Below are 20,868 nucleotides of genomic sequence, written 5' to 3'. Positions count from 1 at the left end.
CTAAAGGAAACATACTTATTATATTCCATATGTGCCAATATATCCTTCTCAATCCTACACACTGGACTTAAGCGCTACTAGTGTTTTCATCCTGAATGAATTCAAATGAAAAACAAATGAATACAAAATGCTGCCTCTGTGCATTGCTTATTCAGGACAAAACTATACCCTGACTTTACATCTAATATTACATTTTAAAGAATTATGAGCTCGTGTTCAAAATGAATGCTTTTACAGTTTTATGAAGAACCACGTCTATAGCTCCACAACCTGCAGCAGAGCTGGAACTGGGACAAAAATCGTGAGCACACGTGGAAAAAAAAAAAACTAAAATTACCTCTCTGAGCGTGGCTGCTATTTATAATTACAGGAAGTACTGTCACCATCATGGACAGTCGAGTGCTGAACTGTGAGGCGGATGAAACGCTGCCTGTCTGTGCTGAGTGGCTCCTCAACATCATTAACCCTCCTCTCCTGTAACTGAAACAGAGCGGCGAGCGGCTGCTGTCAGTGACTCACACATCTGAACCCTTTTAACCTCCCTCTTTCAGAATGCCTTCGTTTGACAGGGAGAAGAAAAAAAGAGTTTGTAAAAGTTATTCTCTGGTTTGTTTCCTGCTGTATCTACAGAAAAGAAGAAAAATCAAGATGCTGTCTGAGCTTTCTTTTTTGGGAATTCACGGGTTGTTGGTGCGTGCTTCTCATTTTTTTTCCCCCTTTTATTTTCTTTTTTAATCTCCATTTTATATAGGGTACAATTATAATTCACAGCAGTGCAAATTAACTTGTTAAAATGTTCCATGTTTGTCCTGGCACGGAGGACATTCAACACACACATGCACACACAGCTCCAAGGAAAACAGGCCATAAACTTTAAGTGTCTGCTCTGTAATTTTGATTCTATAAGTGAAGCTGTGATATATAAGCATGACTTAATTTGGCAGTGAAAGAAATCACAAGCATGTTTTTATTTTTTGTTTGTTTGTTTGTTTTTTCATTTCCATTTTGCTGTTTTGGAGCTATTGTCAGACCTTCATGTTTAGTTCAGAAGAAATAAATACATTTTATTCTTACTTGTGCATTCATTTTGGAGCCAAGAAATTACAGTTCAGCATCTACAGATTATTATAATCTACAAAATTACACAGTTTTACAAACAACTGGGATAGTGAGCTTCATTTCCATGTATAGTAATCAGTGTGTCAGAGAAGAAGTTACTCGGTTTGACAGTTTGCTGTCTGCTGTGAATAATGTTCTGATGAAGTGACAAGTGAACATTATTTTTATCTTCACAGAGAGAAGAGACATCACTAGAGTTTACCTGCAATCAAATAAACACTTTCACACATTTAACATACAAGTGATTTTCACGTGACATCTTCATTTGTGACTTCTTTTCATCAGCCAGAGGAAAATATACATGTCTCATATTATCACTCTCACTGCACTGTGTGGACAAAGGGAGCCAAGTTTTTTTTTTTTATTTTATTTTTATTAGTAGACCACTGCAAACAGTCAACAGAGGGATCAACAACTTCAGTAGTCTTAAACACCAAAAGTACTGATGGACCATTTTAGTTCAGCCTGCAAATCAGTGCTTAAGAATTCAGTTTGTACTGCATTTTATCAAAATAAATTTGGGAAATTTTAGTCATATCTTGCACTGCACTGTAATTTTCATTTTACTTTTTGACATGCCGTTATGATTGTCACAATCACAGAAGGTTTATTCTTGGATGTACAGTTAGGATGACCATACCAGGCAGGAAGGTGAAAAGTTAAAACATTCTCAACCATAATTTTGTACACTAATTCTAAATGCACGCCTTGAGTGAAGGTTTGTAAATTGAAGTTCTGATATAGTTAGTTAAACGTGATACCTGTTAATTTCAGTTCATGAATAATGTTCGCCTGTTTACAGCTGTGGAGGCATGAAAGAACAACAAGGTTTTCTTCACAAATCCAATGTAACACACAGTGTGTAACTTATATACAGATGAACATTTTGCATTTTAAGTATTTCTTTTAATTTTGTCATGATTCTGTAGGGATAAACTCTTCTATATGAATAAGGTTATTATTATTATTATTATTATTATTATTATTATTATTATTAATAGTAGTAGTAATAGCAGTAGCAGTAGAGTCACAAAATAAAACATTTTTTTTAAAATATCTTGTTTCTGTAAATATGTACAGCCACTTCATTTGTATAGTGACAATTTTATCACTAATCATTAAGATGAGCAGTGGAGAGAATTCGCAGTAGTATTAGTTTCAGTATTTAGGGCTGCACTCTAATAGTCAACCAAATGTTAGTTGTCCAGAAGGGTCATTTGTTGGCATTTCATTTTCATTTTCATTTTGCTTAGTCGCAGAAAAAACAAACAAACAAAATAAAAACAAATGGGCTCTTGAAAGCTGGCACAAAAAAGGCACAAGAGTAGCACCCAGCGCCCAACCTTGCGTTTTACAGGTGGTTAAAGATGTGGCATTTGTACAGCCCCTCATTTACAGGACTGGTACCTGCGGTTATTCCACAGGCTAGTTAAAGGGAAATTTCGGTTTATTTCAACCCGTCTCCTATCGTCCTAAATTTGTTCAAGTGACTAGTGACACAGAAATAATAGTTAGCATGTTAGCCGTTAGCCTAGATACAGCCGGGGAGCATAGCAACGTCAGACCTGTTAAAACGTAAGTCAACGGGCATCCCTTCAAGTGCAAAGTTAGTCGACTAAACAAGCTTTTATTCCACAAAGACCGCCTCATATCGTTAGGATAAATGTCAGAGAACATATAGAAAACGACATGTAAACGTGTTGTCTTACCTTACCGGTGTGCTGCCATGTTTGTTTACCATTTAGCTCTGCTTTCCAAAGCCTTTAATAACATGTCGGGCAGGAAATCCAAAGTGTGGGATCATTTTGAGAAGGTGAAGGATGAACCCAAGGTGATATGTAAACTCATCTTCATTGGTCAACTACAAACATGACTTGTCATGTGAAACACGAAGTAGCTACATGCCCATTAGCCACTTAGCACAATCATTACTGCTTTGCTGACAGCGTCATTAACAGGTGGCTCGCTCAGTGTGTGACGTGCACTTATAGATAAAATATAGGCCTATATTAATGAAGGTTCTTTAGTACGGTTTTGTATTTCTCTGTAATGTCGCACTGTGTTAACAATGTTACTGATACTATTCTTTCTCACACCTTCAACTCAAACCATTGTGTTGCCCCGCCCAAAATATATCATTTAATAATTAAATAATATCGGAAACATGCAGGTGACTGGTCGACTAATGGCCCTAAATGACGACTATTGGTCGACTGGAAAATTTCTTAGTCGGGGGCAGCCCTATTAGTATTAGTATGAGGTAAGGAGGTGGGACAGGATTTGTGTTCAGTGTGTGTTTGGTCAGTCTGTTGAGTTTAAGTTCACTGTTGCTGTGACTTTGTTGTAAATGTCAAAGTGATTTATCAGCAGAGGAACAAACTCCATGTTGGTGACTGTTTCTGAGTGAATTTGCTCATTTGAAATGTGAATAACATTGAGATACAACAGGATCCGTTATGTCACTGTACACTATTACACACCGGATACACTGCAGATGTAGAGGTGGCTGTGAAAATAAGCTTGTGTATCTACCAGAACCTAACCTGTGATTTGACAAGTGTTTCGTAGAAATATTTTTTGTATTTAAATGAATTACAAGCTGGCTGTCAAAAATTATATTTTGTTTACGCTTAATACATAACTTCTACAGTGAATTTAAAGGTACAGTAGGCAACAGTTGCCACTTACTTTTGCCAACAATATTGCCGGTGAAAGTGAAAAGCAACCCCGGCTTTGCTTGCCCAGCGTTTTGTCTCGCTGTATCTGCATTTTTTTGACACTGTAGGTTTTTTTGTAGCTTCTTCTTGAATATATGCTGCTTACAGTCTGGCAAGTGATTGCTATGGTTTTATTAAGTCCCCATTTCACCTGTGCACTGTGAATAACAATGTCCCCAATACAACAAAAAAAGAAAATCCAGACAGAAGGCAGAGTCTCTGCAGATAAAGACGCCACCACACACTTCTAGTCAGTCACAAGTGATGATTGAGAGGGATTACTTACTGTATGAGTCTATACATTGTTTTTTAGTAAAGTCCTGCATAGTATACGTTTATAAACATTTTGGTTTATATTCACTGATGTGGCTGCAGTGCTCAGGTAAAAATATCTGAAACTTTGGAGGCTGAAATAAATCTAGTCACGGTGGTTTATTCTATATCAGGAAAGCCAGCTGTAAGCTGTAATCACAAAGTGTGCTACTGTATCTACTACAAGCCATGTGTGTGTGTGTGTGTGTGTGTGTGTGTGTGTGTGTGCATGTTTGTGTGTGTCTGTGTGTGTAAATACAGATTTACAGGCATTGCAGAGTTCCCTCGAACCTGCATTAGCACTGCAGAACTGTAATACAAATCCTGTTTAAGAGTGTGAAGTGTGAAGCAACACTGTACTATCAGTTTAGAAACCTTGCTAAAGGAATGTTCTACACTCTTGTCATATTTCCAAGACATCAGCTTTTCAGGAAGTAAGAAATATGACAGCCAGAAACATTCAGAGTTTAGTGTGAAAAGCGTTGCAAAGCTGAGGAAAACTGAACTTTTGTGACCCACGGGGGACCATTCTGTCTTTTAAAGTTAGTTAAGTTCGCCAAAGTTCAGAGAAAACGATCAAATTAGAGATGTCCTCTGATCCCTAGTCACATAAACCTATTGAAATGTCACACAGAATCTTCAGGTGGGCACTGAAAGTACTGTACTGGTCCTCCAGGATTATAAAACCCACTATGTATGCAGTGACACACACACACACACAGCTAGCAGAAGAAAAGGTGAAAAGGTAAGCAGGATAAGCTCTGCTGACAGCGAGCAGACAGAAGTGACTGCAGATCAGTCAGTGAATCCCTCAACACTGACACACTGACACTAACACAACACGACTGTGAGCAGGTTCAGAATCAGGGCACAACTCAACTACAGTCGGCCTGTCAGGACTCCCACTGCTGTCTCACTGCACAGCCAGCTTCAGACAACAGAAGAATGAGTGCCAGGAGGAGAGGAGGAGGAGGAGGAAGAGGAGGAGGAAGAGGAGGAGGAGGAGGAGGAGGAGGAGGAGAAAGACGGAGAAGGGGGTGGAAAGGGAGGACGGAGAGAGGTAAAGAGAGGGAGTAGAGGTTGACAGGTTGAGAGGGAGGAGGAGAGGACGGAGAAAGAGGAAAAAAAGGCGAGGAGGAGTAGGAGCAGGAAAGGAAGGAGAGGGAGCAGGACGAGGAGGAGAGGGAAGGGGAGGTGGAGAGGGTGGAGGAGGAGGAGGAGGAAAGAAAGGAGGAGGAGAGGGAAGGGGAGGAGGAACGCGAGGACGGAGAGAGGGTAAACGGAGATGAGAGGGAAGAGGAGGAGGTTGAGAGGGAGAAAGCGGTGGAGAGGCAATGGTAAATGTAACAGGAAGCCAGTGCAGAGCAGCTCAGAGTTGCCTGGCCTCTCCTCTTGGTTTGAGTTAACAGCTGAGCTGCAGAGTTTTGAATGAACTGAAGTCTCTCAGTGATGTTTTTTTGGGAGGCCAGTAAAAAGTGTGTTACAGTAGTTGAGTCAGCTTGAACTTAAACACATATACTGTACACATTTTATAGTATTTATCCATATTTTTATTGTGCATTTTTCCATTCTGTATTTATGAGGCTAATTCCTTGTATGTGAAATCCTATTGGCAATAAACCTGAGTGTGATATATTTATGATTCTGGTGCACACTGTTTACATACACTCCACCTTGCTGACTTTGCTGCAACTAATCACTGATTTAGTCTTTCATTGCTGTTGTGTAATTATTATTATTTTCTATTCTAATGTTAGTTTTATAGACCTCTTGTTATTCATTTTTGTACTTTTTCTCTATACTTATTTCCGTCCTTGTGCTGCTGCAACGACTGACTTCCCCCTGTGGGTATGAATAAAGGCTTATCTTAACTAAAGACTATAATGTACTTAAGCAGCAAGTCGAGCTTTGTCATACAAAGGTTTGTGTTTCTGGTTCATTGACAGTGCACACTTGTTCTAAAGCAACCTCAGAGGCATGCTCTGACTCGAGGTATGTTGGGCCTTAAGCCAGAGTTTTTAGCGTTACGACAGTAGCTCTCTCTTAACCTGGCTATATCTTCATGATAACTCACACTGCACACCTCACCTGCTCCAGACCAGTTTTGAAATCAGCTATACAAAGCAACTTTTACTGATAATCTGAAAAAGTGTCATCGTTCATCATGTGCCAGAAATGTAAGCAGCTCTCTTCATAAGGAGAAGTTGTTTAGGGACCGAACGGATCTGTTGGCTTTTCCTGATTATATTGAGTGATGAAGATCCTTAGATGAGGGAATAAGTTATAAATGCCACTGAGCAAAGCTGTGCAGAAAGTATTATACTTATTAGGGAGTGCTGCTGGGTTTTTCTGCTTTGCTATCATACAAGGCGCCACCTGCTATTCAGCTGACCATCCATTCACAAGCCTGGGATTGAGGACGACCCACACTACCTCTCAGTCACAGCTGCCCCAGTGTCAAGTGTCGGTGTTTGTGTGTCATTGTTTTTCATGCTGAGTCTAACAAGTACAGTGCTGTGGAAAAGAATTTACCCTTGGGGACAATAAAACCTAACCTTACCTAAAGGTCTTTGCACACGGAGTCCATTTTTTTCAGATCAGTTTTTTAAATCTGTCATCCAAAAAAACATATTGCGCACAGAAACCTTACACATCGATCCCGATGCAGTTATTGTTCTTTTGGTGAAATTCGCAATACGTGACAAAATGAAAGGACACATAACCTCCTTTGCCTCTCTCCACTGGAGTTACCTATGTGGCTGTCATCATTCCCTCCCTGTCTCTCATTTGGCAGTGCAGCTGCATGAAGGGGTGGAGGTGTCCTCTACATTCTGTGTGTGGCCCACATCCTCCTCCTCCTCGTCATCATCATCCACCTGAATATCATTATCTGACCTGTGGAACGTGAGCTATCTGAGTTATGAAATGATTCTGTGCGCCCCGTTCCTCTGTCTTGTTGCAAATGTGTCCAGCTACCACATTTTCTTCACTGATTTTTGGTCAAATGTCTCTAAAGGCTTCTTATGGATGTAAAAAGGAAATTGAACCTGTTCCTAAAATGTTAATGACAGACGAAAGATTTTTTAATTCTTCAAAGGCAGAAGAAGGCAGCAAGATTGGTCCATTTTGTGCAGTAAACACCCCCTTTTATGGGAATGCGCATAGAGCCTGAGAAAGCTTCAGTAAACATAGCTCAAAACTCAATAACCTCCGTTGTGGTACCCATGATCTCACACTGGGGTTTTAGATTTTGTTGCGCCAACTAAGGCAAAGATAGACTGGCTCCTTCACACTTGCTTCATAGTTCTGCCCCCAGACGAGCTGAGCTTTGTCTTCAGGCCACAAAAGAGATGGAAAGACAAATATTTTGAGTGAGGAGTAAATTTCAACTTCCAACTATTATTCTGCTACGGTCACATTTATCTGAACATTACTGTGTGAGCAATCCTACACTTCATCACAACATTGTCACACTAACGACAGCTTGTCCAACTTTATGAAATAAAAGCAGATATAACACTTGTCACTGTCAAGTCTAAAATCGGTTGAGTCGGCATCATTTAAGGCGTACAGCTTCCTGGTGAACACTCTCGGGCTAAAGTAAAGATGAATCTTTAGTGTGTCAGTCACTCTGACAGATGATCAGTCAGTCAGTATGTCAGGAGTCAGTCAGACAGGAGTAATTCTGACCTTGTGGAAGCTGCCGTAGAAGAGTTTTTTGATTTCTGGCCCTTCGAAGGTGACCGTCTGGAACTCTCCTTTGTAGTCATTGTTGAAGAACGTCAGAGTCTTTCCTCCATCTGCAGGAAGATGCACAAACTACATGTCAACAGCAACAACAACAACAGTGTGGATTGTTCTTTATTCTATACTGAACAAGAAACACTTTTGTCTCACAAAAAATCCATTTATTCATATTTTTTCCCCCTGTGTGATTGGTATTGATTTCCTGATGGAACTCAGCAGCTTTCACCTGAATTGCTCCTGAATGGCAACACTGAGTGTCCCTAGTGTTTAGTACATTCACTTCATGATTGTGATGGATTTGTTATTACAGAAATAATAACTAAGAGAAACAAATGTGTTTCTATTGATTTTATTGGGTGAAACCCAGATGTTTTCACAGCAGAGAGGCCAGACTCACTGTCCAGGATGACTCCCACCAGAGGCTCGTTGTTCTTATTGAGGATCTCCCAGAGAGCAAAGGGCTCCTCCGGAGTGTCGGGCAGCAGTCTGAACAGCAGGGTGATGGTGTAGTCAGAGGGCAGCCCTTCAGGATGGATGTACCTGTGAGCCAGAAGGGACACATCAGACCCAGGGAAACACTTGGAAGTCTTTATATTTATGTATATATTTATATCTCTATTTATGAAAAATGACTATGAATGCAACTGTGTACCTTACTATTAATTTCATTAACAGAAACTACGACTAAATATGTTTCTCAACAACCTTTTTTCCACAACTAAGACGAGACAGCACTGACATCACTAACTGTGACTGTATCAACATGCAATATTCTTGAAAAACAGCAGGACTAAAATGAAATTTCTTTTTATTTTTTCATTGAAAGGAAAAGATTTTTTTTTCTTGGTGTAGCAGTTTTGTTTCCTTTGCTGTGTGCACCATAACTAGACTACAATCACAGCATACAATGTGCACAGTCAGCAGGGCTTGAGGTAACTTTCTTAAGTTAAAGGGTAACTTTAGTGTTTTTGAACCTCGACCCTTTTTCCCATATTTTTGTGCCTGAGTGACAATCATTTTTAGGTATTGGTCCAGTAGTGAGAGAGAGGGCTGCATCTGCAGCAGTGAAACCGGCTGCATGTAATCCCGACAGGCAATTGTGCACCATCAATATAAATCCATATAAGTGTTCATATAAGTGTCTGACAACATTATGGAAGGGATCCCTACGGAGAAATCAAACTCATTTCCATTCCTTTCACTGGTCTGTTTTTTAATTAGTGTGTGTGTATCCAAGTCTCACTCAAGGAGAAGTCTCATTCCGAAATCTTGCAAACTTTTAACCATTGTCAAAATCAACTGAATATTTTGCCATGACACTGAAAATCATTTAAAAGCTACACTTTCTGTACTGCAACACAACAATGTCTTCCTCCTGCCTCACTTCCCTTTCCACCTTTGTTTTTCCTGCAGCAAGTCATCTCTTCTAAGATGTCAGAACAAGACTTTTCCTTCAGCAAGACTTGGTCACAACGACAAACAGATCAGCAAAAGGTACAGAAAAACTTTCAGTTCTCCATAAAATCCTTTAAGTGACAATGATAGAAACTTGTAAGCCTGTCAGTGGCTTTTAGTGGACAAAAATTGACGGTGCTCAAATGCCCACTGGATTACATTGCAGTCCATTTTGCCGCTCTGACTGGAGCCCTCTCACTCAGTACTGGACCAGTTTCAAACATTGTTGTCTCCATTAGTCACTTAAAAGGAAAAACATGAGAAAATAGGGTTCAGGTTAAAAAAATCCTAAGTTTCCCTCTAGAGTTAACAATGACAACATCAGGCTGTCTCAATGTATTCCTTAGATTGATACCATTAGACCACTTGATCAGATACTTTCTGCAAATTTGTATTTTTAAAAGGGCACTTCACTGATTTAATCCATCAGCACACCTGAAATTTCACTGTTACAACTTTGACCATTTCATTACTTTTTATTGTTTCTCTTGGATGACATACACTTTTAGTAATGAGTGGATCTTCAAGCGTTGAAAAATATATATTAATTTCAACTGGATTATGTGAACTGCACGTATTCCACTCCTCTCTTGGAGAAAAAAAAAAGCGTTGCCAAGTGTCGTTTCTGTGGGTTATGACAACACTGAACCCCTGAGCTTGCCTGAGAAGGACTAAATGCACAAACCCGCTATTTTAGAATATCCATGGAGAGAGACTCTCACTGCAGCCTGTTTTATTTTGCTGTAAAAATGTCTGCGTGCAGCCTCGTTCTGTGGACGATAAACGAGGTGCAGACTTCCCTCTGTGTCATCAGTGATGAGGAAATACAGTGAGTGCTGGATGGAGACTCCAGACTCAAGACTATGTTGCCGCATTGCCTATTTCTCGCTTACATGTTTAGAAACATATTTTAGTTCTGTGTTTAGCAGTAAGAGAGTTTGTGAACATCCATAACATTTCCTGCACGGTAAAAAATTCTGTTTTAGTTGCCTATTACTCGCCTCAAATGTTTTCAGAAATGTGTTTTAGCTTAATGTTTAAGTCTAAGAGACTGAAATGGTTTCTTGCCAGCCGGCTGCCATTGTTTCAAACAGACGTGTTCACATTACTCCACACTTACCAGCTGAGCATTTATTGGTATGCTGTGTCGCTGTGAATTCTGGGTTTTCAACGTCTTGAGCAAAAGTGTTCGCTTTCTCTGTTTTCTCTGGTTATATAGCACCACTTTCAAAAGTATGTGTGTCTTCCTACTACATAGACATCCTAGCTTTATTAAGAGGCCATGTCTCTGGTGGTGAAATACTCCTTTAATAATTCAACTTGTGTTAAGATAAAATTTTATGTGAAATCATTTTGACTTAAGTGACAATTTTTGGTTTTGGCTCAACAAGATTGACTGTTATATTCATTGTAATCTGATGACAAAAAAAGACTGAAATATCAACAGTTTTCATTCCCGAAAACTACACTAAAATACTTATGGTTTCATTTGACTAAGATGTTACTAAAATACCCAGTCTTTTAGTCAACTAAAACTAAAACTACAAAGAGGATGTGACTGACTAAATATAGCACTAAATAAAAACTTGACAATTGAAACAGGTCAATAACAAAGATTAAATAAAAAAAAAAAATGCTGATAAAATGAACACTAGTGTACCTGGTTGGCTGTGCCAGAAAAGCGTCACTGTGCAGGTGGAAACAGGGGAAGGTATTAAAGGTGCCGGGTACCATAGAAACGCCGGACATGCTGCCATACCGATTTTCCATCAGCCCAAACAGCTCCATCATACGGAAACCTGATGACACATGGAAGGAATTTTAACTTGTTAACATCCCATAAAAGCAGAGCTACACCAGCTGATGATGATGATCACTGCTGACAGTTCGGTGCATTCCACAACTGAGAAACTCACCACTGAACATAAACACAACATTAAATTTACAATTTCATGAAATCACATGTATTTCTCAAGGGCAGGTCCTATGATTTTAATCCTATTGGAGTGCATGTGTGTGTGTGACAGAGAGATATTTCACCTCCTATCACAGCAATAATTACAGCACCTATTTTATTTAATAGCACTTTTTATATTGTACACTTATACCTGCAATGCCTACTGCAACTGCTGCACATGTTTCATACTGTATATATCCAGAGTGTTCAAGATTACCTTATTTGCCCCTGGGGAAATCTGTCTCGGACACAAAGGCTGCCACATAAAAATACATACGTAGTGCAGAAACAGACATAAAGTGCATAGCAAAGACAAGTGCAGGTATAAAGTGCATTCAAATACAATTCATATCTACCCTTTACTGTTTTACTTATTACTTATAGAACCACTTGACAAAATACACTTCTGGTGAAATGCTAAGCAGCAATTCTTGTCCTTGCACTTTGTGCATGACAGAAAAACTGAGCATAGCGTTAGTTCAGGCAGGACACGATGTCAAGCTCAGCTTACATCCCAGCTGCATCAGCTGATCTCAGCCCAATCAACTGATGGATCAGCTCGATTGATGGAATCAATTGATTGATTCCTTTCTATGCAACCAATTGGCAAATCTCATTCAGGACGCCCTGTTTAAACTGCTTTGATCTGCCTATGTTGCTGCTTCCTCTGCAAGCTGCTTTGCAACCCGCCTCCACCCCAGCTCCTCCTTTCATGCTGTGTCTGACTTATCAATGTCATTTCTGTTTGTCATTGATGCTGCACTGTTCTGTTCCTAGGGGGCTTTGCTGCTGCTCTCCCTTCCTTCAGCTTTCCATGTAGATGCATGGAGGGGCAGGGAGGTTTGTTTTGTCTGCCTCAGGCTTGCGACATAGGTGCATGGAAGGGCAGAGAGGTGTGCTCTCTCTGTCTTAAGGCTTTCAATGTAAGCACGTGGAAGGGCAGGAAGGTGTGCTCTCTCTGCCCTCAGATTTCCACGTAGGCATGTGGAAGAGACTTTCTGCGTAAGTCTGGGAAAGGCAGAGAGGCCCTAGAACAGAGCCATACTGTCAAATATAATACTGCACATGGAAATAAAGTTTTCTTTGACTAATGTGGTCCTGACTGAAGTTGAATACAATCTAAGTAACTGACTAATTTCTGTTTTCTGACGGTTCATAATTTGGTCATAATGACTCAATACTCAATACAGATTCAATACTGCAATTTTCTGACATCTATTCCTTGTCTGGCCGTCTAAGGAGAGGGGCCCCTCCTCTGTTGCTTTAACTCCTGAGGTTTTTTCCCCATTTTTCCCTGCTATTTTTAAACTTTGTTTTTTTCCTGATCAGTAGCAAGGGTCTGAGAACAGAGGAAGTCACATGCTGTAAGACTGTAAAGCCCCCTGATGTGACTTTTTGATATTGGGACTTGGCTCTCCCACAATTTGGCATTGTTGTCATAAAACAAAATGTCCCCAAGAGACATTTTAAAAGTGTGTCCGAGTTTGTAAGCACAAAGAACTTTAGAGCTTTGCAATTTCACTGCACTGCTGGGTTTCTGTGTGACTTGTGGCACCTTGTTAACATCAGCTTTCAGTCTTATTTATGAAATCAGACATGAAAACAGAAATAGAGAAAAGCAATTGGAGGAGCAAGATATCACCAAATGGGCTGCTGTAGATAACTGTTTTATGCCTTTTTAAACCATCATAGTTGCACTACCTAACAATGAGTAAATAGATATTCTGCTTGTTGCTTGAAAATAAACAGCCACAAAAAGAATATTACTTGCACATCCTCAGGGTATATAGAGAACATGTGCATACTGTTCTGCTTTTACAATGCGGACACATGGAAAAGACCAGCACTGTTCACAGTAGATTTATATGCAGGGGTTTGTCTTTGACTTTACTCTGTGCTACTCCCTTGTTCTCTATTTATATCAATACTTCAAAGCCTCATCTTTGATCTTTTACCTGGAGTTGTGCTGCCGCTCATCGGCACAGACGGACAAGCTGGGAGAGACAAAAAAATGTGTGTTGGATTAAAAAAACACATTCCTTCAGAGAGCCTTGAAATACAGCAGAATCATGTTAACACAGTCAACCACATTCAATGTTTTATATAAAGAGCAAGCAAAACAGAAGTTGGAGCATTTTTAGCTTCTGTACTGTGACGTACTGATGAAACAATATTTGACCATTGTACAGTTACAAAGGGGATTTAAATCAAATCCTTCACCTTGGACTGGACTGCTAAAAAGAGGGCAGGGCTTAGAGTTTAGTGCAATACAGAGCTACAGTGGACTGTTGGTTCCACAGACACCTCCATCATGTGGGGCACATTCAATCTGAACATTATGTGCACAGGTTTGCTATGATTTCCAGGTTAAATGATCCTTTTCCTCAAAACAGTGTAAAAAGGTACGTAAATGGGCTTTGAGCTGTGTTGTCTTGTGAGCGGTGGGAGTGTCAGAGGTGTTACCAAATCAGAAGTGACATGTAAATAAACCCCACCTTGTTAAAAGGCAGTGTGCCTACATAACATGGAGCATGGGGAACTCTTCCAGTCTTCAACTAGAAACTGACAACCTCTGAATGTCTGATGAGCGGCGGCTACTCACTGGCAGTGGCAGCCTCACACACAAAGGTCACCAGCTTCTCTTCAATCTTCTTGAAGGCGTCCAGGTCGTCCACAAAGAAGACATGTCTGTCACTGGGTTTACTGGCGATGCTCACCAGCTCCCCGTAGTCAGCGTCAGCAAAGCCGATAGCAAATACAATATACCCTTTACAGAAACACAGAGACGGTAAATTACTTTTGTCTTCAATATGGCAACAAGCAGAGGAAGAATGAGGATGAGGACTCTAAAATTGAAAGAAAATATTTTACAAGCCAAAAATGATCTATCTGAATTAACATCAGATTTACATGAGTGCTACATTTTCTGTACTGCATGTGATATGCAGGTATATACTGTAAAACCTTTTTTGTAGAGAAGTGCATTACATTCTGCTTGATTACACCACTGAAAAAAAAATGTTATTTTGAATGAATGAAAATGTAAGATATAGTCCTAAAAGGTGACCAACTGGACCAGCAAATTAAATTTAGTGCTGCTATTTCTTTCTGTTGATGCTTCAAATGCAGTCATTTGAACAAAACCAACAAAACAAGCCTATTCTTCTTAAATCCTGAAATCCAAACTGGATATCTGGGACTTGTTATCATGTAAAAAATTAAAGTACACAGCTCTGACCTTCCATCTGCATCTCTTTGGACACCTTGTTGACGTCATCCTGAGATCGGCCATCGGTGAGGACCACAAGGACGTTGGGGATTCCCCTCCTGACTCCTCCCTCTACTGTGAAGATGTTTTCCTTCACATGCTGGATGGCTCGACCTGATTGGACAGACGATGCAAATCATTCTGCTAAATGCTGTGATCATACAATCATTTTAAAATTATTTCTGTACTTCAGAGTCCTAAAAACAGATGCGGGAGAGGGAACACATGCTTCCAGCAGCAGCAGCAGCAGACACTGATGCTGCACTGTGTATTGATACAGGGTAGTATGGAAAAAATATTAAGGTAAATTAAACTCCGTCTTTTAATAAGTTGATTTTAAATCCCAGATCTGTTTACATGGACCCTGTTGTTCCACAAATGATGAGAATAATAGTCAATCAGATTAAAATGCCTCATGTAATCATCTCAATCAGAAGGGACTGGTCTGATAGCGAGAACTTTTCAGTCAGGTTGAGAGGGGTGCTGTAACCCTAAACCTTATTCCATTCAAAAGGAAAATATTACTACCTAATAACTGTGTAAACCTGATTGTTTCTCACTGGGGGAAAAAAAAAAAGGTGCATGTTTGCCCCACGTGGGGGGATTATTAGTGGACGTAGCTGGTGTGTGTGCTGCACACACCATGTTGCAATGGCCGTTTTACGTGCCGCAACTGCAGATTTTGACAAATTTCAAAAAATATTCAATGCTCTGTGAGTGCTTAAGTGAGTGCTGTAATCAATAAATTGCATGCACTACCTGTTGCAGTAGCCTGCATATGAGATGTTTAGGGAACAATGGTAAATTGTAGTAGCTACTGATAGTCTGGATGTGAAGTGTTTAGGGGGCATGTGTATTGGTTGCCACAGAAAATAACCTGGGTTACAACTTCCTCTGTTATATTTCCGGCAGATAAGACACTTGGCAGCACATAGAACCACTCTGTGCCTGTTTTTTTTTTTTTTTTTTTAAAAAAAGTATAATCCTATGAAATACTCTGGTGGATGTAGATGCACATCTTAGGGGCCATACACATGCTGCATTTTTGCTTTCTCAGATCTATTGGTTTTAATGTAGATGCGCAGCAGGCATGCTCAAACACTAGAGTGATGAAGTCACAATGCCCACACATTTCCAAGTGCCTATTTTTCAGGGCGCAACATTACTGCACTCTGAGCCAGCAGCATGCACAGCATGTGATGTGACAAGGACTAACCAATCACAGCATGCAGATATCTTTCACTTCATCAGTAAATATTAGTCTGTAATAAATATGGAGAAGAAGTTGATCATTTAAGTGCAGGGCCACCCAGAGCTTTACATCTGTCCCACTTACAATTGGCCTACACACAAACAGTGCTTAGAAGAAGGTCAGCTCTGCACTCAGGATTTCAGGTAGATAGGCTATAATGCGATGCTTGTTATGGTTGCTTAGCAACCTTAGACGCACCCTGCCGTCATGTTCTTGAAAGCTGGCACAAAAAAGCAGAGAGTAGCACCCACCCCCTCGACCATGCATTTTCCAGGGGATTAAAGACATAGCATGTGTATGGTCCCTTACTGGATCACTTTATTTAGCGTCCATGTAAACAGTTCAGTTGGAATCTCTAACCAAAATGAATTCCATAGAATTAAAGAAATAATGCATGTAACTGCAGCTACTGAGGAAGAGAGTGTGACGAGAAGTTAAATTCATTTTTAACTGCATTCTTAAGTTTTTCACAATTTGGTTTGGTGATTTGCTGCAATGTAATACACAAAAAACAGAGCAGCCGCACACATCCAATTAAACAGGTGCTGGACCAAAAAACATACATAAAGTCAAAAAGGATAGTCTGCACACTTGATGCTCCCAGTTCATGTGCATTTATTTAGCACATCCCAAAAATACTGTGTGTGTATTTCTGGGATGTGCTAAATAAATGCACATGAACTGGGAGCATCAAGTGTGCTGACTATCCTTCCTGCAATGTAATACACGACATACAAAATAAAGAGAGAATTCAATGAGAATTCAATGTAACAAGCGTAAATTTGCAATATCTGTGACCACGTTTGCAAATGCATCCCCCATTACCATGCCCCCTTTTAGCCCACTGGCAAAGACACAATCACACAACTTCACACAAACACACACACGTAACCTCCATACCAAATATCAGCTTCTGAAGGCAAAAACTACCTGCCAAAGGTTGGGGATTTTTTTTTAATCGGACTGACCAACCAACCTACTGAGTGCGAACTATAGAGCTGCTGGTTGTTGTTAATAAATGATTACATAAGAGACACAGGACATAACAGATCAAATTTCTGTAAATGGAGAGGAGAAACAGTCTTGAACCAAATGCTGTTTCACAGTGGACTTTTTTCCACTTTGTTTCCCCATATCATGGGGTTGTTCTGAGACTGTAGGATTTTAATTTGGTGCCAGTTAAATGGATGCATCTGAACTCCATGTTCCAGTAACCTTTACAGTTGCTGTTCCTGCAGCTGGTTTCCCTGCATTGGAAGATCTGTTTGTCCCCCATCTAACATCTATTGTTTACTTTGTGGAGACAATGAGAGCACTGACAACTGAAATTCAGGTTTCATACAAATTAATCACTAGATGCCACTGCAAGACAACGACTTAACACAAAAATTGTAGCTACTATAGTGTGATGACAGACCATGATAATTGGTGCACAGCATGTTGATATAAATGAACATCGGAGTGGCTCAGCAGGGAAACCACAGGCCCAGCAGCCACAGTCTGAATTTTTATTAAAGGATGACAGAATGAATGAAGAGAATCAGTCTTGTGTGTTTTGTCCAGGAACAGTTAGGAGCCATTCTGCAGCAGTCAGGGACCAATTCCACATCTAAGACCACTAAAGTACTATGGCACAGCACTTTAGGGCTGTATCAAGAAATGAGAAGACACCTGAGATCCCAGACTTATTTAAAAATCCAATTAAACTGCCTTTATCTGACTAATACATTGGAATGAGAACTGATATAGCGTATGCTGGCGTGGTTTGGTTGGCAAATAAAATCTGCTATTCCTGGAAACATTATAATAGCCTAACTAACAGCTTTAGTTAAAAAAAAAAAGAACATTTTTGGAACTGAAGCAATGGGTCAGGGTAAGACACACAGTCAAGTCAAACTGGACTGAACCAATCAGCCTATGCGCAGCCTGGAGCAATCGAAAGCACCACAGTGTACCAGTAAAAGCTATGAACAAGTGTCTTCACCATATTGTGATCTGCAGTAAGACTGTGCAGGACTGACTGCTCTACAAAGTCCAGAGAGGCAGTCGGTATAACGCTTAACTTTAGTAGTGCACTCATTTAAAGGCTCTCTAAGTCTTCCTAAGCTTGAAAAGTTTTTGTCACATACAGCAAACATCTCCTCACGATCCGCTAGCTACACGTCCTCTGAATATGCTGTGAAAAAGTCCGGTCTCTGTAGGCAGCCCAGGCTCCGCCAATGGCAACAAAAACACTTCACTTCTGTTTATGTTCAACAATGTTTTCAAACACAATGGAGCTAGCTCCTTTTAGCCTCATTGTAGCCTGTAGCTCTAACTGCCTCTCTGGGCACCGCATTCACGTGTGTGCGTTGGTGAGAGACCGTGAGACATAGGCACTATGTTCATGTGTGTGTGCTTGCTTTCACTGGTCTCACGCTGGCTGGTTGGTGCAGCCTGGACCAAAATGTTTTTGTTGCCATTCGCGGAGCCTGGGCTGCCTACAGAGACTGGACTTTTTCACAGCATTTTCAGAGGACATGTAGCTAGCATATCGTGAGGAGATGTTTGTTGTATGTGACAAAAACTTTTCAAGCTTAGGAAGACTTAGACAGTCTTTAAATGAGTGCACTACTAAAGTTAAGCGAGAGCCTTTAAGAGTAGTGCTCCACCAGGCGGCTGAGCAAAGTCACTTCAGCTTGTTTATTTCTGTCTGAAAAAGGAGTTAGACCAGTCACAAAGGCGTCCCATCATTACAGCGTATGCAGCAATCCAATAACAGTACACTCAAAGTCAAGTCATTAGCTCCCCTTCACGGAACTTAACAAAATTTGGTATGTAAGTTAAGATGTTAGTTATGATGTGTCCACTGAGTTTAATCAGAATTGCCCAAAGGAAACTTGAGTTATGGCCTATTTCCTGCCAAGCCTCACCCTGAACAAGGTTGTTTCATTGATGACCGCCATGTTTTTTGACTCATCTTGCTCATTTATAATAGAAAGTTGTATATTTCTCCAAAGAGGTTGTATAATATGTTTAGTGTTAATAAACTCAAAATTCATCAAGATCTGTTAATTTGACTTTTTTAAAACAATTAAAAATCCAGCGGGCGGACCCTCACAGAATCATTTTTGTAAGACTAATTCAGCTGGACTTGTGTGTCATATTTCCAATCATTTGGGCTTATGGTGTGAGGGGCAATAATGCCTTAATTACAGTGCCACCATGTGACAGTTTGGTGGAATTTTTGTAGGCATGGTCGTAACACCACTCCAGATGTCTCCAGAGAATTTCATTAGGACTGTCAAATCAAGTCATCTTGAGTTATGAGTTAAAATTGAATAGGCCATGCACACTTTCATCAATAAATACAGCACTTGATTCTTTCGTTACATTAATAGTTGGTGAAATTCTGACCACTGCTTTTTGAGGAACACATATTTTGATATTTTTGTCAGCCTCTTTGGGTCTGTGATGTTTTTTTTTTCTTTTTCTGTGTTTTTCTGTTGAAAGGTTTTTCACCTGATGACTAATGAAGTTAATAAAACTCATGGAACTATCGCACTAAGCTGCTGAACTTGCATAAAAAAAGGAGAAAAAAGGAAAAGTTTGGTCTTTGAGTGAAATCCAGTTAAAAAGTTCAAATGAATGCAGCAAACTCTCTTAATCAGGGAAGCTGCATATATTCTTAAGACATATACATACACCAGCATTACACTGTGTAGATGTCTGTGGTGTAGAAACAAAAAATGAATGAAAAATAATCAAGATTTTACTCGAGTCACCCATGAGGTAAAAGGAACAGATTGAACTCTCCGTATCTCAGCTTGTCCAGATGGCAGGCATCTGTTTTATATCATTTTATTTATTCAGTATTATGTATGTATGTATAGTAAAATGGTCAACTTCACAAAATTATAATTGGTTGTTTCATTTTAAAACAGCAGCCTATGTATGTATTGATCACAGGGGTTTTCTTCAGGATGAGATGTTTTATGCAGGACGGACCACAGAGCTGCTGCAGGGTTAATACATTTTAATAAAGAAGTCAAGTAGCACCAGGTCTGTCAGACAGATCCAGTAATCAAATACCCTTCAGGCCTGTGGGAACACTGGGAAACAGATTTTTAATTGCACTGTGCAGAACGAGGCGATTGAGTGCTCTTAAATGCCCCAAACTGCTGCTTCCTGACAGAAAAGGAGGATTAGTGTTTTACAGTGTGACATTAGCAGTGGGAGAATTTCTCCACAGCAGTGACACTGTTACAAATCTCTGCAGTCCCGTCGCTGCAGGAGAAAGTGACTGCGCTGCTTTGTAAACACTGATTAATGACTACACCTCTCCCTGTTTCCCCACAGACTTCCTCTCATTACACACACACACACACACACTCAAGAAATATAGGCTGCTGTACATCTTATACACGTACAAGATTGTCGGCATTAATGCAAACATGTGTGATCACATTCTTATGTAAACTTGTTTTACATGAATGTATGCATGAAGACGTGTTCACAAGGGTAAGAACATGCAAATGTTTGACTTGCAGACACAAATGCAAACACACATTTTCTCACACTTTTAATTTTCTGTGTGTGGTTGCCTGCTGCTCAGTAACTATTGATAATAGGTGGTGTGTGTGTGTGTGTGTGTGTGTGTGTGTGTGTGTCTCATATGGTGTCTTTCTCAAATTTAGATAGGGCTGCCCTCTTATTGACAGTTAATCGACCAGAAAGGTCATTAGTCAGCAATATTTAATTGGTCGCTTAGTTGCAGAAGAAACAAACGTGAAAGTTTGTGAGGACCTGCCTCTTGTCAAAAAAAAAATCGAATCCTATATGACTGAACCATGCGGGAATTTAATTTGAAAGGACAGACACAGGAAGCGGCCACGCTCAGCAGTCAGCAGTCACGTTAATCAATCACAGCTGACAGGTATCTTTCCCTTCTTCTGTAAATATTCAGTCTGATAAATATGGAAAAGTTGATCATTTTAGTGCAGGGCTACCCAGAGCTCAGGATTTCAGGTAAATAGGCCATACGATGCTTGTTAAGGTTGCT

The 20,868-nt window shown here is 40.1% G+C and overlaps 1 protein-coding gene across 4 annotated transcripts in view; it reads right to left on the bottom strand.

The window, feature by feature from the left end:
- LOC125904188 (collagen alpha-1(XIV) chain-like) overlaps nucleotides 1-20,868 on the bottom strand; it is a 332,522-nt gene that overhangs the window by 89,269 nt on the left and 222,385 nt on the right. For all 4 annotated transcript variants that reach the window (XM_049601434.1, XM_049601435.1, XM_049601436.1 and 1 more), the window contains exons 29-34: nucleotides 14,546-14,689; nucleotides 13,910-14,074; nucleotides 13,263-13,301; nucleotides 11,011-11,149; nucleotides 8,293-8,435; nucleotides 7,839-7,948 (exon numbers count right to left, since the gene is read on the bottom strand). In XM_049601434.1, the coding sequence (XP_049457391.1) occupies nucleotides 7,839-7,948; nucleotides 8,293-8,435; nucleotides 11,011-11,149; nucleotides 13,263-13,301; nucleotides 13,910-14,074; nucleotides 14,546-14,689 (740 nt within the window). The remainder of the gene's footprint in view (nucleotides 1-7,838; nucleotides 7,949-8,292; nucleotides 8,436-11,010; nucleotides 11,150-13,262; nucleotides 13,302-13,909; nucleotides 14,075-14,545; nucleotides 14,690-20,868) is intronic.

Source organism: Epinephelus fuscoguttatus, linkage group LG17 (assembly GCF_011397635.1).
Source record: "Epinephelus fuscoguttatus linkage group LG17, E.fuscoguttatus.final_Chr_v1".
NCBI classification, from domain to species: Eukaryota; Metazoa; Chordata; class Actinopteri; order Perciformes; family Serranidae; genus Epinephelus; species Epinephelus fuscoguttatus.
This window is presented reverse-complemented; position numbering and strand designations above follow the sequence as displayed.